Source organism: Panthera pardus, unplaced genomic scaffold, assembly GCF_024362965.1.
Source record: "Panthera pardus isolate Hobbes unplaced genomic scaffold, ASM2436296v1 HiC_scaffold_8, whole genome shotgun sequence".
NCBI lineage: Eukaryota > Metazoa > Chordata > Mammalia > Carnivora > Felidae > Panthera > Panthera pardus.
In genome coordinates, this window is record NW_026527013.1 from 14550600 (window position 1) to 14576571 (window position 25972).

General features: G+C 54.4%; 1 protein-coding gene across 3 annotated transcripts in view; it reads left to right on the top strand.

Annotated features, from left to right (window-relative positions):
* MAU2 (MAU2 sister chromatid cohesion factor) overlaps positions 1-19212 on the top strand; it is a 30574-nt gene extending 11362 nt beyond the window's left edge. The window contains exons 5-19 of one of the 3 annotated variants that reach the window (XM_019416468.2): positions 470-564; positions 2893-2920; positions 3223-3378; positions 4622-4768; positions 4856-4946; positions 6100-6203; positions 7148-7225; positions 7519-7584; positions 9654-9737; positions 11303-11352; positions 11550-11627; positions 11805-11916; positions 14810-14900; positions 15774-15901; positions 16270-19212. In XM_019416468.2, the coding sequence (XP_019272013.1) occupies positions 470-564; positions 2893-2920; positions 3223-3378; positions 4622-4768; positions 4856-4946; positions 6100-6203; positions 7148-7225; positions 7519-7584; positions 9654-9737; positions 11303-11352; positions 11550-11627; positions 11805-11916; positions 14810-14900; positions 15774-15901; positions 16270-16344 (1383 nt within the window). In that variant the 3' untranslated portion in view covers positions 16345-19212. Of the gene's footprint in view, positions 1-469; positions 565-2892; positions 2921-3222; positions 3379-4621; positions 4769-4855; positions 4947-6099; positions 6204-7147; positions 7226-7518; positions 7585-9653; positions 9741-11302; positions 11353-11549; positions 11628-11804; positions 11917-14809; positions 14901-15773; positions 15902-16269 lie in introns of all 3 variants that reach the window. The other 2 variants (XM_019416469.2, XM_019416467.2) reach the window with 2 other exon arrangements.
* The last annotated feature ends 6760 nt before the right edge of the window (positions 19213-25972 follow it).

Sequence of the window (25972 nt, forward strand, 5' to 3'; positions counted from 1 at the left end):
ATTGGGCACCACATGCATGTAGGAACCCAAGCTCTTGACCAAGGTCCTGCAAGTGTACCTTCCTTTGAACCTGTTAAAGCCTCTCTGTTTGAAACATCTATAGGCACTTAATGCCTGAGGGAGTCCCTCCTTGCTTGGGGCTCCTCTGGCCACCTCCCTAGTGACTGCCCCCAAAGGCAGTCTGCAAAGCACACAGACACACTCACAAAGTCTTAGGGGTCTATGCCCATAAGTATTAACTGCTGGCTCTGTGAGCCGTGAAGCTTAAATGAGGTACACTGTAGGTGAAGTGGAGTTCTGTACCCAAAGCAATTAACGTGATGAGATAATTTGGTTGATTTAGCTCATAACTGACATTAAGACAATTTTGTTGGGGTGTGGGGAGGTTCAGTTTTAAGTCACCAACAGAGCACTGAGGTCAGGTAGTAGGTGCTATAAAGTAAGCGTCATTGCTCTCTCTCCTTTTTAGCAACTGCACACGCTTGAGAAGGACCTGGTGTCAGCCTGCGACCTCCTGGGCGTGGGGGCTGAGTATGCCCGAGTTGTGGGATCTGAGTATACACGGTAGGCACCCTCTATCCGCACTCCTCTCCCCCTTGGAAACAGCTGGCTATCTTGTCCTGGACAACAACGAGAATTGGCATTCTGGCTCGAAGGAGAGATCACTTTGGTGCATAGTAAAAAAATGTGGCGATTAAAGCAGCACCAGACATCTCTTGCCCCATCGATTTATGAAGTTGGAGGGGAGAAGCTACTGACAAGGGGAGAGCAGCCCGCATTCTCAGCGCTTGCAAGAACGTAGTGTCTCTTAAAATAAAAAGCGTTCATATGATGTGCTGGGCTGGCCCCTTTCTGGCACAGATGCAAGAGCAGTGCTCCCAGAAGGTGGTGTGCTTGGCAGTGCCTTTGGGCAGCCCCAGTGTCCCAGCTTTTAGATGTACAACAGGAGACAGAATGAGTGGACGTTCGTGTAAAAGAGGGGACGTAGGTTCATGTTACCCACAGAACTGCTTAGACCAAGGTCTGGAGACTGGTGCCTTGGGATCAGGGGTCAGAGGGCACTGGTGCTTCATTGTGTACCCTCCATGAAGGTGTCCAGTCTGCCTCTTTTCCTGTTGAAGAGAAGAGCCCTCTGCAGTAGACGGGCACAGACAACAGTGCTCTTATTCTGTTGTATGCATTGGGGTTCTGGAAAGTTAAGTTTCACAAGGCTGATCTTACCCCATGGAATTGTTGGGAAACAACTGTTCCCGACTCTGTTCTTTGAGCTCTAGACTTGAAAGTGCCCGAGAGGAGCCACTCAGTTCCCCCTAGGCTGTCTTGGCCTCTTGGCTACCCTGCCTTGAGATGGTGGCTGTCACATACTCTGGCCCCACACTCCTGGCCTTCCCTGCCCCCCTTGTGCTGTAGCTATCACTAGGTTCATGGTGACAGGCCCTACAGGGCATGGGGACAGCTGAACACTCTACATCTTCTCTCTAGAGTGTCTCCTTACAGGCTTCTGTGCCACTGTGGACAGGCAGCCTGGGTGGGCGACCTGGGTGTAGACCCTACAGTCTGCCTGCCGTGAAGTAACAACAAGGAATGGTGTGGTGGCCTGGAGCATCGGCATCTGTTGTGCTATGTGATTGTGACCTCCCCACCTCAATCTCCTCACCCAGAAAATGGGAAGAATGGCACCTACTTGATGGGGTGTCAGTTGGAACACACGGGGATTCTGCCAAGACTGTCAGGAAGGAGACTTTGATATTGAACAAACTGGGGGCCTGGGGGCCTGTACGACCACAGGGATTCCTGAAAGCAGCAGCCCCTGCCCCACACTAGCATGCTGAGGCACCTTGGAGCTGAGTTTGAGGCCAGGCTGGCCCGGCTCCTTCCCCTGTTATTTTGGCTGTTCTCAACTTTTTAACAGCTTGGAGTACCTGATTAGCTCAGTGAGAAGATCATGCAACTCTTGATCTTGGGGTTGTGAGTTTGAGCCCCACATTGGATAGAGAGATTACTTAAAAATAAAACCTTTAAAAATAATAAATATTTTTAAAAATTCTTTTATTTATCTTGAGAGAGAGAGAGAGAGAGACAGCATGAGTGGGGAGGGGCAGCGAAAGAGGGAGAGAGAAAATCCCAAGCAGGTTCCACGCTGCCAGCACAGAGCCCAACATGGGACTCGAACACACGAAGCCATGAGATCATGACCTGAGTCGAAACCAAGGGTCAGACACCTAACCAACTGAGCCACACAGGCGCCCCAAAAATAATAAATTTCTTAACATGCTCATTTTATAATTTTTATGCTTATGATAGCAGTACACACACATTTAGAAAGTTACAAAAAGGTTTCGGTGTTGGCTATAGAAATCTCCTGGCCTCATTGCCCCCTGAGGGTTGAGACAGGGTGGTGAGGCTGCTGATGTGCCTGGGGCTTCCTGAGTTTGTCTCTTTAACCCTCAGGAGAATCTGAAGGGTTCAGAAGAGGAAGTAGAGGCGTGGATTTGAGTTCAGGCACCTGAGCCTGTGTGCTTGCCCCCTGCCCAGTGCCATCCACTGACACAGAAGCCCTGTCTACACTGTCAGCCAGGGTGAAATTATGGCAGACTTGCCATTCCATACTCTGCTCCTCCACACTTTCTGAGCACCTGTTTATGCCTTCTGGGCTTTTGAGCCTCATGAACATCTAAACCAGGCAAAAATAGTAAAGAAAGATCAAATAGGGTAAAATAGAACAGTTGTAAATAAAACACATCTCACTGGGGCTGGAGACCACCAGGGACTGCTGTCATCCACTTAATTATCCCCAGAAGTGGCACATTAGGTCCCCATGAACATTGGGGTGGCACAGTCGTCCCAGGAGATGACAGGGCCCCACAGACTGACTCACCCTCTCTTTTCCAGGGCATTGTTCCTGCTCAGCAAAGGGATGGTAAGTCAAGGCTGGGTGGAGTGGGGCTGGTTGGAGGACATGAAGCCAGGCCCTGCTCACTTGCCATGGTGCAGCCCCCCTTGGGGGCCCAGACCCTCATGTACAGCGGGCTGCAGCAAGGCCGAGGCCCTGGTGCCCCTGCTGGGTTCAGAAGTGAAACTCATTCCAGGTTGTGGGATTTGTGCTAAGGAAGGGGCACCCTGGGTTTGTTTTGTGCCCTCTTTGTGGTGCTGGTGGTCCCCTGGAGGGGGGCAGCCCTGTGCACCAAGGGGTGCTCCCACCACCTGCGTCTCCCTCCCCAGCTGCTGCTGATGGAGCGCAAGTTGCAGGAAGTCCACCCGCTGCTGACCCTCTGTGGACAGATAGTTGAGAACTGGCAGGGGAACCCCATCCAGAAGGAGTCTCTGCGTGTCTTCTTCCTAGTGCTCCAGGTGACCCACTATTTGGATGCTGGGCAGGTACGTAGTGCCTCCCGTGTGAGGGCTGATGGGGATTGAGCAGGCTGTGAGTAGGCTTCCTGCCAAGATGTCACCTCTGTGGTTGCATCCTGTCACTAGCCACACAACATGGCTGTCGTTGAGAGCTCAGCTTCTGCTCCACACCTTGTCATGGTCTGGCACAAGTGCTTTGTCCCTGTGAGCAGAGGGCACTCCGAGAATGGGAGTCTCCTGTTCCCAGCATAATGGCAAGAGTATTTGTGGCGCACACGTCCACTCAGTGCGTGGACAGTCGAAGGCGTCTAAGAGCAGTTTGGGAATCCATGAGAATAAACTGAGGATTCTGGCATGGTGCCTGGCACACAGCGGGTGCTCAAGCAGTGTCTGTCCACACCCCACCCCCTGCCCCAGCTGATGACGGCTTTATGACGTTCAAGTAGGGACTGACAGGATCAGCTGTATCCAAGAGTAGACTAATTCTCGTGTGGTCGAGGAGCAGCTGCATTTGTGCGTGGGTGAACGTCTCAGCCTTTTGGGGGTGCTACTCCATCTTCCCCACCCTGTCCTAGTGACCAACCACAGGCAGGACCTCTCTGGTGTCCTGGGAGGCCGCAGGTGGAGCCTAGTGGCTGTGAAGGCCCCAGAAAGTGCCGAGTAGGTGTCTCATTGGTGAAGGGCTTCCTTCGTTCTCCCTCTTGCACCCAGCTGTGCCTGTTGAGCCAAGCACCACACTCAACACATAGAAACACAGAACAGACACTCATGGGGTATTGATGGCTGTGTAAATGGCCTGTGGGGGCCTTGGGACAGGGCTTCGCTGTGCAGAGAGGCCAGTCTGTACAAACCATGGCATCTGCAGGACTCCCAGGTAGCCACTTCCCACCCCCTGGGATAACCAGCTGCCCCAGCCCTGTCCTTCTCTCCTGGGGTTACTACAGGAAAGAAGAAGCGTGATTTGAACAGGGTCTTTGGACAGACTTCTCGCAGGACTTGGTATTGGGCCCAGCACCGGGTGGTGGCCAAGCCTTAGTCCCATAGATGACCTACCTGGTCCTACCATGCTCCCTGAGAGCTGGCTGACCAATCTGGGGGTGGGCTTCCTGCAAGTAGTGAGCATAGCAGGGGCTCCTAGAAGGAGGGGGCTAAAAAGTTGCTGGACAGGCAAGACCTGGTTAGCTGCCACTGTGGGAGCCTTGTGTCCTGAGGGGCCTGGCACCTGGTGGGAGTGGGCACTCAGGCGTGTGGTGCCACTCGCCTGCTCCAGGTGAAGAGTGTGAAGCCATGCCTGAAGCAGCTGCAGCAGTGCATCCAGACCATCTCCACGCTGCACGATGATGAGATCCTGCCTAGCAACCCTGCTGACCTCTTCCACTGGCTGCCCAAGGAGCACATGTGTGTGCTCGTCTACCTGGTGAGTCTCTAGAGGCCTGGGGCCAGGGTGGCTGCGGGGGGTGAGGAGAGGGTCACAGTGACCACTGCTGTCTGGTCTTGTTGCCAGGTGACCGTGATGCACTCCATGCAGGCCGGCTACCTGGAGAAGGCACAGAAATACACAGACAAAGCTCTCATGCAACTGGAGAAGCTCAAGAGTAAGTCTCAGTGGGGCTGTGTTCCATTGGCAGGTTGCATAGCCACAGCGCCCCCTGGTGGGTGGCATGAGTGCCACCTCTTATGCTGGCCTGAAGACTCCGGAATGACAGCAGTGCTGAGCAGTCACCATGAGTCCCTGCCCCATGGGTCTTGTTAACCCAGTAGGAAGATGGGGGCAGTCTGGGATAGGGGCAGAGCAGGCCAAGCCTGGGCTTGATCCTTATTCTGTGGCCAGGAGGGGTCTTGTACTATCTCTGTCCTATCCCCCCACTGCTTAAGATGAGTGTGAGGGTTAGTGGGTCCCCATCAGAGCCTGTTAGGAGTCGGCGGCTGCTTTTGTTATCTGTGCTCAGTGTTGTGACTGAGGATCACACTTGGTGAGACTGGGATGGGAGCTTCAATCTCACTGACCAATAGCAGGCCCTCTAGAGGTCTTGGGTTCTGCCTGGATGCTCAACTGATCCATCTCGTGGGACCCAGGGTCCTGTGACTAGTAGAATCTGAGAGCTGCATGTGTCCATGGCTGGCTCAGCACCCCTATTAATCTGTTCATTTGCTTCCTGTGCCCTCATGAGTGCCACTGGGGGAGGAGCCTTCAAGACTGTAGAATCAAAACCCACAAAAATGGCAGTTCTTTCCCTCCAGATGAGTTGGGAAAGGGCTGTGGGTGCTGTCTGGTTCCAGTATGAGGGCAGCCTCTCAAGGAAGCCAATAGCTGGGTTCCCTCGCTGCTGCCTGAGGCCTTTTTGCACACTTTCAATCTCCTGGGCTGCAACATTTCTAGAACCATTGTGTCCAGAGTGCTCTTGAGCACTCCCCTAGGTCAGAGTGGAGTGAGGATGGAAGACCAGTCTCTTAGGATTTCTTATTCTTAGAACACTCTGATCACTAAAACCTGGCTCTGAGCCTGTCTCCCCACCTGGAGAAGGAGATGAGCCCCCTTGCTCTTAGGGTGCAGTGGGCACCAAGTGAGGTGACAGAGCTGGTGCTGAGCTGGTGCCCAGCAGAGCAGATGGGCTCAGACCTGGGTTGCCACAGGGCCAGTGTGGTGCGAGGTGGAGGGTGCGAAGTCCCTAGGAGGCTCTGTGTCAGTCTCCTGGGGTCTCTTCTCTAGCTGTACCTTGAGTGCTCACCCTCACTTCTCACCCCCAGTGCTTGACTGCAGCCCTATCCTGTCCTCCTTCCAAGTGATCCTGCTCGAGCACATCATCATGTGCAGGCTTGTCACGGGACACAAGGCTACTGCACTGCAGGAGGTAATGCCACCAGAGGCCACGCACACGGGTGGGAAAACTACTGGGAGTTTGCCACGTCTCAGAAGTCGTCACATGGGAGAATGTAAATTTGCCCAATGTGTGTCAACAGAATATCCAGGCTTGTTTCACTATAATTTGTTAGTTCATGACCCTGATGGACACAACTAATCAGAGAATATGATACAGAAGTCAAAGGTTCTGGGTACCTGGGTAGCTCAGCTGGTTGAGCCGTCAGACTCTTGATCTCAGCTCAGGGATGTGAGTTCAGGCTGCACACTGGGCTCCGCGCTGGGCATGAAGCCTACTTAGAGAGAGGGGCACCTGGGCTGTGGCTCAGTTAGTTAAGGGTCCGACTTCGGCTCAGGTCACAATCTTGCAGTTTGTGAGTTCGAGCCCTGTGTTGGGCTCTGTGCTGACAGCACAGAGCCTGGAACTTGCTCCAGATTCTGTGTCTCCCTCTCTCTCTGCCCCTCCCCTACTCTCTCCCACTCTCTCTCAGAAATAAACAAGAAAAATTTTAAAAAAGAGAGAGAGAAATCACTAGTCCTTTCTCTAAAAGTAGGCATGCCCAGGGAACACGGGGTCTAAGAATTTGGGGTCCCCTGACGGTGATCCTAACACTCCTCCTGCCCTGATCCATAATCTCTGATGCTCATCTTCCTGAGAGGAAGCAGGTGCCCTGAGTAGGTAAGGGTGCTGTATGGCTGAGACACATGGCAGAAAGAGAGGAAGAGGTGGTGGTGATGGACAAGGGTCACCATTCTCGAGGAGGTTGGGCCTGCACTTGGCCCTCACAACAGACACCTTTGCTGGGACTTTGTGCCCAGATTAGAGAAGGTAGGATGTGGGCACACCTGTCGGCTTCGAGGGCCTCCCAAATGCTGCTGGGACACCAGGTCCTGTGTTACAGGCCATGTGACGTTGAGCATGCTCTTTCCCGACAGATCTCCCAGGTCTGCCAGCTGTGTCAGCAGTCCCCCCGGCTCTTCTCCAACCACGCCGCACAGCTGCACACGCTGCTGGTGAGTGCACCAGGCTGCCTGCCCCCAGCCCCATTCCAGTTGGTGATCCCGTGACTGCCACCCCACACAGCATCCAGAATATTTCCGGTGGGCTTCTTTCTGACCAGCATCTTGAGTCTGAGTTGACCTAGGTCCTGGGAGGAGGGAATAATTGAGCGTGCCATCTTTCTGCCTCTTTGCTGGAATAAAGCTCAGATGTAGCTGGCTCATTCGTCACTTACCAGGCTCCTGTGGGTTTAGTTGTGCAGCCCTGGGGAAACTGGCTTCAGGGCCTCAATGCCTTCTTCTTCCAGGGCCTGTACTGTGTCTCTGTCAACTGCATGGACAATGCAGAAGCCCAGTTCACCACAGCCCTGCGGGTAAGGTGCCGGCCCTCACTCCATGGGGCGGGCGGTGCTTCTCAGTGAGGAGTCGGGTGTGGTCGGTGATGAGGACAGCCTCTGCATGAAACCGTGCCCAGTGGGCCACTCTACAGCATGCAGCTTGATGCGGGTCATGACAGTGACGGGCCGGGGCTTTCCGTGGCAGGATCTGTGCTACTCAGATGCATCAGAGCCGGCACTGGCAGCACAGTATGACAGGAGATAACTGTGGGCAAGGAGGCTTCTGGCTAGCCTTGGGTGGGGCTTCCCCAACTAACCTGGAGGGCGGCCACCAGGGAGAGCCCAGAGCCCACTGGTGCCGTGGCCTGTGCAGCCTCTTTCACTCCTGATTCCCAGCCTTCCTGATATCCTGCCAGGTTGGTGTTGGCTCCTGTCACAGCTGAAAATGCAGAGTCACTTGGCAGGGTTCAGGGGATCCCTGGAGCCACCCCAACAGCAGTCCCGGGACACAAAGCTGGGTCTGCCCTCACCCTCCAGCAGCCTGGTTGCACTGGGGGCAGAGGATCCCTCGTGCTGCAGGTCACAAGGGAGCTCCGCTGGGGCGATGTTCTCGCCTCTGACAGGTCCCACTGCGCCCTGGGAAAAAGCTGGTGCCACGTCCTCCTTCAGAGACAGCCCCCCGCCAACTCCCAGGTCCGGGAGTTGATAGCACAGTGCCAGGCCCCAGTCTGCCTGCCTTATTCCAGGACCAGATAAGCACATCCCCACCTTGGCCTCTATGTCCTCTCAGGAAAAGGAGGCTAGCAACACCTTCCTCCCAGGGGACCGAGGAAGCCCCAAGCAGAGATGTTGGGACGTGGGGGTGGCTGTGTGACTCGGGTAAAGTTGCTGGGGGTGCTGAGTGCGCCCTGTCAGATGGGGAGCTCTGCTCTGTCCCTTGTGTCAGTCTCTTTGCTCCTGGGGTTGGGCTCGGCGGCATTGCTGCTCCTCCGAGATGCTCTGTGTGGCTGTGGATGCCGCCACCCCCACTGCTTGTCTTAGCAATGTTTAGGAGCCTCTGGCTGCATGCCAGAGTGTGAGAGTAGATGTGGTGTCCGCTCCCAAGGCCTTCTGGGCCTTTCCATCTATGCCCACTCCTCTGGGCCCTGGTCAGCTTGTGCTGCGGTACCAAGACACCGCCACACAGCGCCCTGTGTTGCCTGCAGTTATCCCACGGCCCCATGAAGTTCTCTCCACCTCTCCCTCCCCATCTTACTTCCCACAAGTGGCTGCTGCTGCTTTGATAGTTTGTGCCTCAGGGAGTCCGCGTGGCTCTCCTACAGGCCACGTGGGAAGTGGTGCAGCCAGGATACACGCTCAAACCCCCTGGCCCCAGACACGTGCTCTTCCTGTGGTCCTACAACAAACAAACCAGAGCGTCTTTGCTCATATCAGAAGACCTTCTGGGCCTCCTTGGCACATGCTGGGGTCCTGTGGGTGGGATCTGCATTTCCTAGGCATCCTCAGCCTCTTGCACAGCTGTGCTTTCTCAGCCCCGCTGGGAACCAGGATCTGGGTAACACTCGGGTCGCTCAGATTGATCCCTCTTTTGACCATTTTTATTTCCCAAGAAGAGCTGGGATCATCGGTCATCTACTACCAGCCATCGGCAGCATCTCTGGTCTCTGACAGTCTCAGCTACCTTCCTGGCATGTCCTCCCCAGGACCAGCAAGTGCTTCTGCTGTGTCAGCCCACACTGGAGTCCCAGGGGTCACTGGCTGTAGTGTGGAAGGAGGGGTTGTCCAGGTCTCAGACCTGAGAAACAAGCAGAAAATGGACTAAAGTGCAGTGTGTTCTCAGGGCAGGATCAGGGGTGGCTGGTTTTCCTTTGTTTCCTGAATTTCTTATAATGGGGATGACAGTTTGATAGTGAAAAGAACTAACAGCTATATGCTCCTGGGATTTAGGAGGCAGGCAAGGGGGGGTATGCCTGAAATGAAAGGAATAAAGTCATTCTAGATTAGTTGCTGTGGAGCACTTGGGTGGCTCCCGTGCCACTGAGTGGCCCTCGTGTGATGTGGCTTTGCCCAGCCTGGCCCTCTAATGCCTATGTGTCCTGTCCTAGCTCACCAACCACCAGGAGCTGTGGGCCTTCATCGTGACCAATCTGGCGAGTGTGTATATACGGGAAGGAAATAGACACCAAGAGGTAGTAGGTGACATGCTTCATGTTTGGTATCTTTTCAGCTCTTATCCGGGGGTGGTGGGGTTGGGGTTGTCCTGGGCACCAGCAGATCTCAGCAACCCCAGCGTTTCCACTCTTCAGCAAGCATCACACTTGTGTCCCCCACAGAGTTGCAAGTGTGGCTGGGGCAGGCCAGGTCTAGGACAGGAACGTTTCCTAGGTAAATAACACTTCTCCGTGTTAAAAATGAGCCAAATTTGAGGTCCCCGAGTGGCTCAGTTGGTTGAGCGTCTGACTTCGGCTCAGGTCATGATCTCACAGTTGGTGGGTTTGAGCCCCGCGTCAGGCTCTGTGCTGCTAGCTCAGAGCCTGGAGCCTGCTTTGGATTCTGTGTCTCCCTCTCTGCCCCTCCCCTACACATACTCCGTCTCTCAAAAATGAATAAATGTTAAAAAAATTTTTTTTTAATGTGCCAAACTTCATTGAGCCCCACAGAAGAAATCCAGTTTATTCTACCCTGAGCTGTCTGTTCTAGAATGTCAGTGAGGCCTCATGGCTTACTTCCGAGGAGCGGTAGCTCAGGCAGGCAGTCCTCTGCACTGTGCTCCTAGGTTATCCTAATGACCCAGCCTCCTAAGGGGTAGGGGATCCCAGGGCTTGTCCTCACAGGAGAGGTGCCCTCACCAGGTTCCCCCTGCAACCCTTACCCCTGGGATTCCCCCCTCAGCCCTAGGGTCACTGCCTCCCCTCCTAGCTCTGGCATCCTGCCTCCAGAGTATCTCAGATTTAGTTACTTTTCCACCTTCATGGTTTTCATTTTTATCTCTTGTCTATAAAAAGTTTAGCTGACCTCCCAGCTTCTGGGTTAGTTTGGATGCTTTGGGCTGCAGGGAGCAGAGAAAGCCCAGACTTCTCACTCCAGCAGTTAGGAAGCAATGGGCGGGGTCATCATAGGGTCGGGAGTGGCCTCCATGGGTCACACTTGGTGACCCATGGAGGATCTTTGCCCTCTCAGTGTCTGCCTCTTGGAGGTGCTATGGGGACACTGGGAGCAGCTTCAGCCCACTTTGACCCTTGTCCTCTCAGCAGCCAGAGAGGACCTAAGAAGTCAGTCACATGGCTGCCTATCAGAGCCTCCCAGGATCCCTGCATCTCCACATAAAGCCTACCCCCAACCCACAAGACCCATGTGGGCTGATATTACCACCTCGCTCCTCCACGCAGGGCCCCTCTGACCATACAGAGGCTGAGACTAAGCAGCTGCCCTGACTCCTCCCCCCCCACCCCCCCCGCCCCGTCCCCTTCATCTGACACAGGGTAGGTTGAGGGTGTGAGGACCCCAGCCCTTCACACTGGAGGCCGTGATTCCTGTCGGGTAGGGGGGTGAGGAAGTAGACAGCTCTGTGCAGTCTCCTACAGTGCCCTCATCTGTCCTTGTAGGTCCTGACCCCTCCCCTCACTCAGGCATGGGATTTGGGGTGAAGTTTGGGTTGGGAAGATGCAAGCGGCCCTAGTCAATTTAGCGGATGTTTGAGGCTGAATTTTCTCATGCTTATGCAAGATGATTCTAACTGACGTTTCCACCACAGCTGTACAGTTTGTTGGAGAGGATCAATCCGGACCATAGCTTCCCTGTCAGGTAGGAAGGCCCAGTGCTGAGTGCCCGTTGACCTATTGTCTTATGTTTTCTCCGCTCTTGAAGTGGTGCCAGTGCTGGGGGGGACCCAACTGCCCTGTGTATCTGTACCTCTCTCCCCACCCTCTTCCCACTCCCCTTCGTAAACCTGCTGCACTCACAAAAATCCCACCGAAGTGTCACCTGCTCTCTCCCATCAGCTCACACTGCCTCCGAGCAGCAGCTTTCTATGTGCGAGGGCTCTTCTCCTTCTTCCAGGGACGCTACAATGAGGCCAAGTGAGTACCGGGAGAGGACCGGTTGCCCCACGCCCTTCTGTGTTGCTCCCTGACAGTATGTGCCCAAGGGCCTCTGTCCCTAAGAAAGGTGGGCTCTGCTCAGGGCCTTGGGGCCGCTGCTGCCTTTTCCTACCGATGAGGCATCCCCATGGGGCTTTAGCATCTGTTTTTGCCTAGGCGATTTCTTCGAGAAACTCTGAAGATGTCCAACGCGGAGGACCTGAACCGGCTCACAGCCTGCTCCCTGGTGCTTCTGGGCCACATCTTCTATGTGTTGGGGAACCACAGAGTGAGTGTCCGGGGCTGGGCCAAGAGGCTGGGGGCCGGCACGGTGCTTATGGACTACCACCCAGCAGCACTTTGCATCCTGTGCTCCTCCATGATTTTATCTCAGTAACCCGCCCACTCCCCACTGCTCCATGAGGCTCTGTGAAGGAAGGGGCACCTTGGCACCATGGGAAGCAGGGCTGGGGGAGCTTTGGATCCCTGAAAGGTGGGTCTGTGAGACAGACGTGCCCAGTGCCATATGCAGGCAGTGGTTAAGCAGAGGCAGTGGTTAGTCAGAGCCCTGTGGGCTGTCCAGAGCTGGCAGGGCTGAAGGCACGTTTCCCTTCTGTATGGTAATACCCGGGGGTGGACAGGTATGTCTTCTCAGCCAGATACCTTAGGCTCCATTTTGCCTAGGGCACCCCATGTTTTCATTCTTACCTAGAATGGCCTCCTGGGGACTGGTCCCCAGTGGGATCAGCCAACTCGAAGTGTCTGAGTCAGATGGAGTATCTGGGGTGTACATCGTCACTTCCTCTTACCTGTAGACCTCATGAGGCGATTCGTTTTTTTAAGATAGTATTTGTTCATGTCATCTAACGTGACCTGTTCGTGATAGAAAGTCTGAGAAGCAAAGAAGGAAGTGATTGCATGTCTTCTGTGTTCTAGCTGTTTCCAGCTGCCTCTGCCTACGCATATGTTTTGTTTTTTAGGCTGTTTCATAATTTGATATCTTGTCTTTTTCTGTACCATCGGGTGAGAGTTTTCTTCGTGGCCACAAGAATTTTGAAGCAGCATCTGCTTCGTAGTTTAGTTAGCCTCACTTTAGCTAACACAGGGTATGTGTCTTGGCCCATAGGGGTTCCTCTGATCAAACCCTAGAGCTCCCTAAGAATGAGCATTTTTAACAACCTTGGCCCATCCCACTCCCCACAATCATATGACAAGCACTTGCTGTGGCCCTGCAGCTCAGGTCCTGGTGGCCATGGCCTGAACACTGGGGACGTCACCACCTCCAAAGGAAGAGGACAAGCTTTGGGTTCTCCCTTCAGAGTGCAACTCTGCTCCATCTTGAATACCCTGTCCGCCCATTCCTCAGCCTCTGAGCACACAGAACAGTGGCTTGGTGTGTGTTTAGGGGCCACGTGGGGAACAAGTTCAACATGAGGCACTGCTGAGTGTGGGCTGCCCACCTCATGTCTCAGTGTGGTGATTACCCCGCTGCGTGATTACCCCGTTTTCCAGATGGGGAGATTAAGGTCACACAGTCCCAAACTGCAGACCCAGGCTTAGAACCAGACCTCACTGGCTCTCATTTGTCTAGAAGTCTCCAGAAGCCACCTTGAATGGGGCAGGGTAAGCAAAGCAGCTTTTCAGCTACAGCTCTGGTTCATGTTTGGGGCAATCCTGGGTCATCTTACAGAACTTTTTTAGGAGCTCCGCTGCTCCCTGTGTGTCTGGGCCTATGTGGAGTGACATGGGACCCCCAAGGACCCTTAGACCCAAGCCTGGCTTCAAGTGGCTCCAGGTCTGAAGGAGACACACCTAGACACAGCCAATTCTACCTGGGCCTGCCAGCCTAGAGTGTCCACAGGCATCATGAGTTCGTGAGCAGCTTCACACAGAGTACCTGTCAGAATCACACATTTTCATACCAGATTCTGTGGGGCCACAAGCTGACATGGGGGAGCTTGCCCAGGAGAACCAACGGGTACTCTCCTTCTGGCAGCTTCCAAACAGAGGCCCAACCCCAGGCCTAAAGGAATACAGTAGTTTTTTTGTCTTCTGTTGTGCATTCTGAGGTCTTAGAAGGACTTCATTCAGTTTTGAAAAGCTTTGAGACCCACCTGAACTTCCTCTGAGGTACCAGCCATGGGACAGTGTGAAGTCATTGGGCTTTTGTGTCTGTAAGGAGGCGTGTCTCACCCGATCATGTCTGTGCTGAAGCTAGGCTTCAGGAGTTGCTTTTGATGATTTGTAGGTCTCTTGGCTATATGGCACCTGTCTGTCAGCAGCTGTTAGGTAGGGAGTTCTCCCATGTCACCTTGAATCCAGCATTCAGGCCAGCAGAGCTTGTGGTCCCTAGGCTGAGGGGGGTCAGAGCAGTGGTACCAGTCATCGTGGGGTCAGGTATGGGTATTTATGGCCCCCTGTCCACTCTCAGCACATGCTGGGCATTGAGGGGGGCGGGGGTGGCGTTGTACAGCCACTCAGAGTTGGAGAGTTGACATACCCTGGTGTCCCACAGCCCCATGTGTCAGGTAGCTTCCCACAAGAGTGGACTTGTATGTAGCAGAGAAACCTCCCTTCCTCCTTTATCCTTTCGGTCCTCATCACTCCCACCAGAGCAGACTGCTTCCTCCTCCCATGCCCTGGGACCTCTGAATGTGCATTTCTAGTCGGCTCCTGATCTGGGTCCAGAGCTGACTGCTGCCAGTGCCTTTTGTTCTGGTGAGAAAGACAAAAGCATGTAGATTTGTCCATAGCCAACAGTGCCCCAGTGAGGAAGTAGATGCAGAGTTGAAGAGTGAGGGCAGTTTATTTTTTCCTGAGGTGTTGAAGAGTACTTCATTCTCGGTTAGTTGAGTGTCCAACTCTTGATTGTGGCTCAGGTCGTGATCCCAGGGTTGTGGGATTGAGCCCTGCCTTGGACTATGCGCTGAGCATGGCACCTGCTTGAGATTGCCCCTCTGCCCTTCTTCCCTTTCTCTCTCTCTCTGAAAAAAAAAAAGAAGAAGAAGAAGAAGAGTACTTCAGAAGTCACTTGAAATGGGCCCTGAAGTAGGAGTAGGAGCTTGCTTGCCAGTCAGCAGAAAGAGGGCACAGCCTGGGCTGGGGGTGGTGGGTGGGTCCTAGGCTGTCCTTGCTGCCGGCCCCAGCCCCCACTCCCTTCCCTGGTTGCTCTTGATCAACAGGAGAGTAACAACATGGTGGTGCCTGCCATGCAGCTGGCTAGCAAGATCCCAGACATGTCCGTGCAGCTGTGGTCATCAGCCCTGCTGAGAGGTGAGTACAACAGCCAGCCCTTCCCAGAGATCAGGGCCACTGGGGAGAGCCCAAGCCTAGAAGATACCGGGTAAGCCCTGTTTAGCTTCTGCTTAGACTGGGTCTCTACAGGGCACAGCCCCAATTCCAGCATATACTCAGGCTCCACAGGAGATCCTGTTTGGGGGCAGCAGGCACTCGGCTCAACACAGGATCGGTTCAGTCTCTCCATAAAGCCGTTTCTTGGAGTCTGGGTGAAGAATCGGGCTGTAAGCCCTACCCCTCATTCTTGGTTTCCTTCCCCCTGAATGGCTGTGTCAGTCGTCCATCAGACAGTACTGGCCAGGGTGCTCTGGGTGCCCAGTGGGCTCTCAGCAGCCATCAGCGTTGTTACTGCTGCTCCCCTGTTTACAGATTGTGCTATTAAAGTCCAGAGACTTCCAGGGCCCCCTGGAAGAGACAGAGGACGAGCTGCTCCTGTCTGCAGTGGGCTCTGTGGGCCTATTCAGTCCTCCTGCCTCAGAAGTGGGTGTTGGGTTCCCTGCTCTAGTGAGTTCCTGTGTGCCTAAGGGTTGGCCACGCCCTCCCCGGGAGGGCCAATATCCACAGGGAGCCCTAAGAGCTTACACTGCCCAACCAGCCCTTGTGTCTGTCCGTGTGGGCCACACTGCTCACCCACCTCCAAGAACTTGACTCAGGAACTCAGAAGGGCATGTGTGAAGACTGTTGGCAGGTGGGCTTGCGGATCCCGAGACAGGGCTCAGGGCAGGTGACCTGCCAGGTACATAGGAACCTACTGGTTCGACCTTAGGGCTCTACCCACACCCAAAGGGAGGACATGGGGGTGGTGACAGGGCAAGATGAATCTACCCTGTGTGTGTGTCCCACCCTTAGACCTGAACAAGGCCTGTGGGAATGCCATAGACGCCCATGAAGCAGCCCAGATGCATCAGAACTTCTCGCAGCAGCTGCTCCAGGACCACATTGAGGCCTGCAGTCTCCCTGAACACAACCTCATCACGGTATAGGCACTGGGTTTGGGGAGGCAAGATGGGGGTGCTGGTTGGCTCCTCGGGTCCTACTTACCCGGCCTGAAGCACCCAGGGGGCTTGTTCCCTGAGGAGGGACGTACACGCTTGGCTGCCATCTCCTTGCACGTCTCCCAATAATCCCTAACTCAGCCTCGCCTCAGGAGCGCCCTCAGATCGGGAAGACAGCAGCAGTCACCCGAGTGGGTGATGTAGGGTGCTTCCCAGGGGCTCCGCTGACTCACGTGTGGAGGACAGAGGGCCCTGGCTGGGCGACCAGCCCAAAGAGGGCAGCAGTCCAGGGCAGACACGCAGCCCATTACACCCCTGCTCCTCGCCCGTGTGTTCTCTCCTCTCTGCAGTGGACGGATGGCCCACCTCCCGTGCAGTTCCAAGCTCAGAATGGACCCAATACGAGCCTGGCCAGCCTCCTGTGAGGCTCCTGAAGGGAGCCACCCAGCTTCTCGGGGACTCTGTGGGGTCCAGTGTGTCCCCTACTTCCATCCAGATGGCACTTGACCTTTCCTTGGAGGTGTGCTGGAGTGTGTGTCCCCAGGCTTCCTTCCTGACTGTCTCCAGAGCTTCCAAGTCCCTATGGAGTGTGCGGTGCTGATTCCGCCCTCCCAGGAAGGGCTGGCCAGCCATTCCCACCGTGTAACAAGACCCCCAGTGCTGAGGCTTGCAGGTGGGATATTGGAGCCAACTTTCCAGAGCCATCTTTTAAAGTGGACTTGAATTGCCAGTTCTGCTTCCACGTCTGAGTCACGCCTTTAAGGGAACGTGTCTGGGCAGGGGACTGGGGTGCCAGTTGCCAGGGTGGGTGGTACCACTGGTGCATTGCCACATGACTTCCATCGCCTGGGCCTCCGTGCCTGGCTGGAGTGTTTCCTCTGCTCACAGCAACTTCCAGAGCCCAGAGGCAAAACGCCAGTTTCTGCCCCAAAATTGGAGGGAAGAAGTAATGGCATGTGTCAGGGACAAAAATGCACATCCCACCATGACACTTGTCCCAGCTTGCCTTTCTGTCCAGTGTCCTCCCCGCCCCCATCTGACAGCCAGGGCCTCTGATCGGGAACCCTGGAGGACCCAGGAGCTCGGCTTCCAAACATCTGTACCTTGACTGGATTCAGTGTCCAGCCATGGAGGTGCACATTATTGTAGACACGGGTGTGCATGTGTGTGTGTGTGTGCGTGTGTGGTGATTCACAGAGCTGGAGCTGGGGGCTGAGACTCTTAATGTGTGCATCAGCTACCTTCGCCCGCCAGCATCCATGCTGCTGGGCAGGAAGCAGAAGAGAAGGGAGGGGACCCTTCTTAGCCCACCTCAGGGTGCCCGAAGGAAGAAGGGCCTTGCTTCCTGGCAGCTCTGTGGTGTCCGCAGATGCCTGGAGCTCAGCTGGCGAGCAGACAGCGGTTCCCCTGGTCCCTCGCCCTGCTCTCAGGAGGGAGGATGAGGTGACCTGCCTGCCTTGGGTCTTGGGACAGCATTGAAACCTCTTCCTGAGCTGGACCCCAGGAGGCTCTGCCAGGCTCAGACAACCGTGCTCAGTTCTGTGCTCCTCTTGGATAGTCGAGGAGGTACCCCAGCGGTGATGGTGGCATTGGGGGCAGTTGAGGTAGCCACCTCCTCCAGCTTCCGGTGCCTGGAAGCGGTGCCTCGAAGCGCCTCCCCAGAGGAATGGTGAGTGGTCTTGCTAGTCAGGGTGGCTTGTTAGTTTGCATCTTGTTACCCTTGCACTGTGAGGGCTGCTTCTCGAAGCCTCAGTGTCTGACAGAAGGAACACTGGGATCACTCAGGTCAGCTGCTCAGGCCCTGAGGCCTGGGTGTGCCTTAGCCACAAGCAGGGCTGTCAGCAGACCTCCCTGCGCTGGGCCACTGCCCTTACCAGGCCAGCATCAGGCCCTTGCTGCCCATGTGGGAAGCCAGTGACAGGCGTGCAAAGTGAACTGCTGGTTGGAGGCATGGGCTGGCCGGGACTTGTCCTATAAGGACCCACCATCTCTGTGGCATCCTGGATCACTCAGGAGAGCCTAGCACTGTCCCATGCTGCTCAGGGCCCCCTTTTTGGCTGACCCTCCCGGGCCCATGAGGCCTACAAAAGAGGGTATGACATGTGGCCACAAGTTGTCCTGTCTTCTTCCCCCCTCAAGGGTACCCTCTAGGCCCTCCCCTCCACCCAAGGGACAGAGCCCCCTCTTACCATGAGCTGCCCCTGTTGGCCTGGACCCCGCACTGTATGACCTCTCGAGACCCTCATTACTTCTTCAATCACACTGTACGTGTTTGTCTCTTCATATTTATTTAAGCCTTTCTTTGCTTCTAGAGCATTTTTTTATGTAGAGCAGTTGAAATAAGAACCTCAAAACTTAACATCTGTTCTGATGTTAAAGTATGTTTAATGACCACCCTGTTATCTATGTTCATGTAAAGTTAAGGATAAGTTTTTATGTTTACAGCTAAGAATTCAGTACTCCATGTTTAATATTCCACTCTAGCTTTATGGAAGCCAGACTGCGTGTACATGCATTTATGCGCGTGCAAGCTTTGAACTTTCCCTTTGCTGTAGCATCTTTTGGTTACGTAAAGCTGTCATAGTACTTTCTTGTGAGTCCGAATTGAGTGCCTCTCAGTTTTTCACTCAATCATAAGAGTTTAAGACAGGCAGCAAGTGATCACCCAGGGAGACCGTACACACTCATAGCTAAGTATTCAGAAAAAATACAGAAAAAATCGATAAGTGAAAAGTCCAAGCCTTTCCGTGCACAGCGGTGCAAGGGAGGGAGCAGCAGAAAGATTCCTGTTGGCAGGTAAATTACTGAAAGCTGGCCAGACTCTTGTGTGCCCCTTCCACTCCCTCCTGTGGTCCTCAGGGTCTGGGGGCTGGTCCAGGAGATGCTGGGTTCCGGGTACACACGCTGCTGCCTCCCCACTGCTGGGTCTTTGCAGTCACCCGTGGGTGAAGCGAGGGTCCTCTCCCTGGGGTAAGAACTCCACCCCACTTATTGGGAACACTGGCAAGGAAATCAGATAAGGGCTGCCTGGTGCAGTGGGTCGCATTTGTTGATTGCATTGTCTCTGTTCTGTTAAGGGTTTTTAAGAAGTATGTTTGGCATAATGTCTTTTAATGGGTTTGTAATATCTTCTGGTTTTAGCAGCCTGTAACTTCAGCTGGTGCTTTTAATCAGGAAAAAAGTTTTTGTAAATACAAAACATTGTTTAAAAGACGTAACCATAGAACATAGCTTCCCGTTTTTGGATTTCTTTTCCTATATATTCAAAGTAAAATAATTTGCAGGAGCCATCACTTGCTTTGTCTTTGTCGTGTTATCTGTCCCTTGTGTGCACTACTCCAGAGATGGGCTCTCCCCCTCTGGCCGGGCTAGCAGGGCCACTAGACGAGTGGGCATCGGGGAGTTCTGCTAACCAACAGGTGTGAGGATGCGAAGCCCCATCCCCTGGACTGGAGGACCTAGTGGAAACCTGAGTCTTCTCTTCTACCGATGATGTTCCTCCAGAACAGCCCCACCTGGAGGAGAGGGGACCCCAGAGACATCCAACATTTGGTCCACAGCGCTACCTGTGCCTCCCTGGCTCTTACCACAGACGTACTTGCTTATTCACCTAGTGTCCTATTTCCTGTGTTCTTGGAAAACACGGGGTTTGGGATTGGTTTTTGTTTTTCAATTTTTCTTCTCTTTTTTGACATGAAAGTCACATAAAATTAGCCATTTAGTGTGTACAATTCAATGGCACTAAGTACATTCACGGTGTTGTACAACCAACACTTGTCTAGTTCAAGAACATTTTTTTATCCCCTCAAAAGGAAATACTGTCCCCATTAACTCTCAATCCCATTCCCCCTCCCCCAACCCCTGGCAGCCACTAATCTGCTTTCTGTCTCTGGATTTGCCTGTTCTGGACATTTCATATAAATGGGATCATACACGTGGCCTTTTGTGTCTGGCTTCTTCCACCCAACGTATCTTCAAGGTTCGTCCACATTGTAGCATGAACCAGAATTTCATTCCTTAAAGCTGAATAATATTCCACTGTATGGATGGACCGGTTTGTTTATCCATTCTTCCGTCGATAGGTGTTTGGGTTGCTTCTTCCTTGTGGCTCTTGTGAGGAGTGCTGCTGTTGTGGATGTCCCCTACACATTTTTGTTTGAACACGTGTTTTTGATTTTCTTGGGTCGTGTCTTGTTCTTAACGTGCAGGGATGGTGCCTGGCTGCCACCCACACTGTGTCAAGGCCCTCGTGTTGGTCTCATCACTATGCCCCACAGTAACGCCAAGGTGGTCTCAACTGCTCCCTCCTAGGAGCATGTCTGAGCTTTCTTTTGGGCCATGGTCCCAAGGCGGGACCACGGGCCACTAGGTGTGTCAGTGACCACACAGCCCTGCCAGGAAGAACTCCCCACTGCAGCACGGTGGCCCCCACCACCCCCATTGTTGACGCCTGCCCCCCTCTGCTCCATCCCCAACAACCCAGCCATAAATGGCTTTGTCACTTGGGGTGGACTCTGCCTGCCCTATCGTTGGCTTGGACGTCGTTTTTTTCCACCTTGAGCCTCCCAGCCTCTCTGCAGGAATCACGACCTGAGCCCACCCAACCAGAGCACAGCCACAAATCCACCAGGTGACAAAACTACCTGCCAGCAGACACGTGGCCACCAGCTGGGAGTGAATCACATGCGACTAGCAAGCCGGTCCCGAGATGGCCACTGTTTCACGGGAAGTAGGCTCATTTGGGTGCTGCAGCACAGCGCCCTGGTTGAATAAACCACTTCCCAGAGAATTTTCCCCAAATTGCCCGATAACGATGAACAAAGAATGGCTGCTGGAGTCCTAGATTTGGGGGGAACCTCTCAGGTAAAGCCAGGCGGGCTCCCGTCAGCAAAACTGGTCAGCACAAACGGACACGGTATGGAGAAGCTCTGCGGGGGTGAAGGACACACTTGGGACGTGGATGACCTACACAGCCAGGAAGCGGTCACAGGAGGAGGGGGAGGACGGGAGTGGGCCTCACAGAGGCCAGCGGGTGGCGAGGGCAGCTGGCCCAAGCACTGAGTGGCCAGGGTAGGGGGTCACTAGTTGTCCTTCCACACACACCCCGGTCCTCAGACATCCTGCCTGTCACTCCACCCATTCCTGGCCATCTCCACCGCCCCTCCCCAAGTCACAGTCACATCTCCCACCTGGATATTGTCCAGCCTCCTCCCTGAATGATCCTGGAACATTCTGCGCTTGCTCCCACCTGTCCCCATGCCAGGGGCACTCTCCCTGCGGCTGCTCCGCTCGGCAGCCCGGCATCAGCCAGGAATGTCCCAGTTCGGGCCCGGCACATGTCAGCAAGTCCGCAGGACAGCCCCAGAGGAAGAGCACAGGCAGGACTGGCAGGTGCCACTGTGGACACCTGCCTACGTTGTCCGTGGGTGTCAGCATGCTCCGTCCCTGTGCCTGGGTCGCTCCCCCACCCCCCCAGAAATGCCAACAGGACCCTACTATACGGCAGGGGGGTATGAACTTCACACCCCCAGGCCAATGCACACTGGGGGTTCTGGGAATTGAAACGTTCACGGTGTATGTTGGCTTCCCCCTTTGACCTAGCTGAGTGTGTCAGGTTGACGTTTCCCCACAAAGAAGGCTCTTCAAGGAGAGGCAGGTAGCCCTGCCTCTATGGTCCCTCCCGTCTGTCCGGCATCTGACATGGCTTCCTTGATTTGAACGATGTTGGTAAACCCCAGTCAGCTCAAAGTTGTCTACTGGATACAAGAGGCCAAAGTGCTACTGGGGTCAGAGGAGGGTGGGCTGTACACTCCACCTGGGCCAAGGGACGGGCTGGGGGGCGAGGGAGCTCCACTCCCTCATCCCCCATCCCCTCTAAGTGCTGCTTCCGGGCCCCAGAGGGCCAGGGGAAGGGGAGGAGGAGCATTGCCGAAGAGTTTAAAAGCTCATTTCACCCCAAAGTCATGCTCACGAAGTGAGCCTACACCGCAATTGGACGGGAAAATTCCGTGTTAATTTGACTTCCTTACTACTTTGATATTTTGGGTGCTTTTTTCAAGGATCAGAAAAGAGTTCAAAAGACTATTGTAGCGTTGCTGTGTGAGAAATACAAGACCCCCAGTACATTAACAGCTGCTACAACGAACGTCATTTTTTTTTAAATCACAGTGTTCTTCCGCTAGATTAGGAGTTTGTGAGCGAGAGAGCACCGTCTGCCCCATCCCCGTCTCAGAGACGCTGAAAAGCTCTCCGAGACACAGCTCTCCAGAGACGGGCCACTTCGTCAGCGTGTGTTTGTTTTGCTTTGAGTGCCCTTCCTGACCACGATTCCGTATACGTAGCGTCTGTGCAACATGGAATCCAAGCTCCGCGTGCATCCATGGAATCAGGCAGACTCGGTCCAGAGTGAGTGTGTGCTCCCGAACAAGTTCTGCTGCCGTAGAGCTCTGCTCGCACATGCTCCCCTAAAGGGTTAAGTACAAACTGCTCAGAAGTATCACTTTGAACCGGAAGCGTATCTCCCACTCTGTCTTCATCGGCATGTGTCACCAGTTGCTGTGGGCAGCTCGGGCTGCTCCATCCTCTGCCACCAGGGGGCACGGCGGCCTGAGCAGTGTTCCCACCTGGTAGAGCCGACTGGAGGCCGGCTGCAGCTGGGAAGGATGGGCTGGAGGTTACCAGTCCCCGGCGAGGCCAGGCCTTGTCCTCGTTTGCGGGGATGTGGAATAGCCTCCCCCACAGGGGCTCTCGGTTCCTCTCCTGTATCCTGTGGGATCGGGGATGCTGACCCCCAGGGTTCTCCAGGTATTAGGGCTACCCCATTCCCTCATTTACTTGCCAAACATCGATTTGGTATCTACTCGCTGCTGGGTGCTGGGGCCACAGCAGGACCCATATCAGGCAAAGTCCCTGTCCTCAGGGAGTGGACATTCTACCAGGAGTCTGACAATGGGCCTCAAGTAGGAGTGAGCCTCGTCCCACTTGAGAGAGGAGAGCAGCACCCTGTAGGACGGTAAACCAGGGGACAGGTGGGAGGCACAGTGACGGGACAGAGGGGAGACCTCCCTCAACCAGCCAGTCAGAGCCAGCCGGCGTTTCAACTTCTGCGACGCAGACACCAGGACTGTCTTGGAGAGGGCGTGGACCGGCCCTCCTGCCCGGCTACTCAGAAGAGGGTACTGGGCGGGCACTGGGGCTGCCAGCCCTCCTATGGCACTCTGAAGAGCAGGGGCTGCCACCCACAGCACCCTGAGCACAGCTGACGCTGGGCCATATCCAGGAGGACACTGATGGATGGAGAAAGCGGCCGAGCCCCCATTTCCAGAAGAAAGATCAAGTCCCTGGGTCCCCTCAGGTCCTTCTCCCCCCCACCACACTCACGCCTATCTCCCAGAAACAAACGGGGGGTGGGGATGACGCAGACGGGGCCAAATGTTCACGGGGGGGTGGTCGGATAGTGACAAAAACAAAATGGGGTCACTGACCCTCCCCCCCCCCTTGTATAACGCGGACGCCAACAGCAGGTGATGGGGGTCAGGGCATTCCGGACATCACCACAAACCGACCAGAGCAGACGCCTCAGTGCCAAGTTCCTTATCCAAGTGCTCCTAACACCCAGCCCAGCAGCTACCACACTGTTTCCTGAGCTGCCCCCTCCCAAGGGAAAGGGAATTCATCTCTTGAAGAAGTTCTTCCTGCCTCCAGAACATTCCTCTGCCTTCTGGTGCCAACAGAAGGAAGTCCCAGCTGGGCCACACCCAAATCCCTCATTCACAGGATCTGTTTCTCCCTCTCGGCATCTAGTTCTCCTCGGACCCAAAACCTTAAGGAGATTATTTTCCAGGGATTATTTACCCCTCCCCGACCGTGTCCCGAAATGGTCACGGGCCACACTTGTGGTTGGCCTGGTTACGGGACACCCACACCTTACCCTGGTGATCACAGCCAGTGAGGACAGTGGGTGAGTGCTGAACACACTCCCGTTCCGTCCCTTAACTCTCGCGAAAAAGGCCAGAACCTAGATCCATCGGAGACACAGGAGACAACACGATACGCGTTTGTGATGCAGGGAACACCAGAGGCATTCCGATGAATGCTATGTGGCCATTTAACAAGAGTCGGGGGACCCAAAAGAATCAGCGGTTCAGGTTCACAGCTTGGGGCCAACGTGGATTTTTGAAGCTCGTTCATCTCTCTCTCCCAAGGCACGCCAGATTCTCACCTTTATTTATTTATTTTTTTAACGTTTTATTTATTTTTGAGACAGAGCGAGACAGAGCATGAACGGGGGAGGGGCAGAGAGAGAGGGAGACACAGAATCGGAAGCAGGCTCCAGGCTCTGGGCCATCAGCCCAGAGCCCGACGCGGGGCTCGAACTCGCGGACCGCGAGCTCGTGACCTGAGCCGAAGTCGGCCGCTTAACCGACTGAGCCACCCAGGCGCCCCAGATTCTCACCTTTATATCTGACCAGCTCCTCCAAAGGCACCAGGCTGTGGGGTCACGTGGCGTGGACTACGCGAACCCGGACTGACTCCTAGCGGTGGCCTGGCACATGGCAGATTTCTGCCATTATCAGATTTATACTAAAGGACTGTCCATCACTGATCTGCCATTCAAGTCTAACTGGGCGTCATATGTTTTCATTTGTTAGGTCTGGCCACCCTGGAGGCTCAATAAGATCTTTGAATAAAGGAAGTGTAGGCCTGAAATCAGAGAGCTGGAAGATTACGGAATCCAAATAACGAGAATTTTACTGGTGGGAAACAGAGCTCACGGTGCCTTGCAGGATGGTTCCTTCTTCCCATCAGAATAAAAGCTCACCTCCTCCCAGCCTCTCCCACCTCATCCCTGCGCACAGGCTTGCCGGCCACTCTCTGTCCCGTACTTGGTGCCACCTCAGGACGGTGGCACCTACTATTCCCCTCTGCCCAGAAGGCTCGTTTCCCGGGTCTCCGCTCAAATCCGCCTGCTTGCAAGCCCACGGCTCCTGCCTTGGCCAGTCACTGTGTCACACCCTTGACTACTTTTCATCCTCATCATCGGTAGTTGAAATTACCTCGCTCGCTTCTCTGTCAGTCTGTCCCTTCCCACTCGACTCGCTCACCACAGCATCCAGACAGGTGATCACAGGCCTCTGAGTAGCGATGGGTGACAACTCCAACGGGGAACCTGGACCTTATGCTGAAGCTCCTACCCCAACCCCATCTCTCCCTATGCTCCTAGCCCCTGGCTCTCAGCATCGCCTGGAGCAGGAATGAAGGTTTCCAAGACCAGGCGGTTCTAGGGAACTCCTAGATTAGTAAGATTAGTAAAATTAGTAAGAAGGTAAGTTAGTCTCTAAAGCTAGGCAAAAGTTGTGGTTCAGGTTTTCCCAACCCAGGACATGTAGAAATAAATACCCCTGCTCCAACTATCCTAGGAATTCTCCCCTCCTTGGAAGGCCCCAGTGCAGGGGCTTCTAGAGCTTTCTCTGGCGGACAGCAGGCTGCTTCGTTCTCAGGAAGATTCTAGAGGCTGGAACCAACCCCCCACCCCCAGGACAGTTCTGAATCACTAATTGAGGTTGGTTACTTGAGTCTGTGGTGAGAAGCATCACTTGCCAGACCACTTGCTTTCAATTTAAGAGATCAGAGCCTATGGACTGACTGTCTGTGTGTGCACAAAATCAAAAGTGGGCCTCATATGTCTGCATATGGACTGGAACCCCCCTGGAGGGGCATGAAAGAGCCTGATGTCACAGCCTGTGGGCAAGGAGACAGGAGGCCTGAAATTTGGAGTGAGAGAGAGAGATGCCTCCTCCTGGTGCCTTTGTCCTTGAACAAATGAGTGAACTTTTGAAAGATTAAAACCAAAAGAACAAACTAAGGTGGAGGCACTACGTGTCCTCTTTCATGCCAGGCCATCCTTGAAATGCTCACCTTGCCATCTGTCCACTGCCAGCCCCGTGTAGGTCTGCAGGGGAAAGAGAGGAGACTCTGTGCTGCACAGATCTGTTTCTATAGTATTTACATGTCTGGGGGGAAATCTCTTTCTCCCGGCTCTCTTGTCTATGC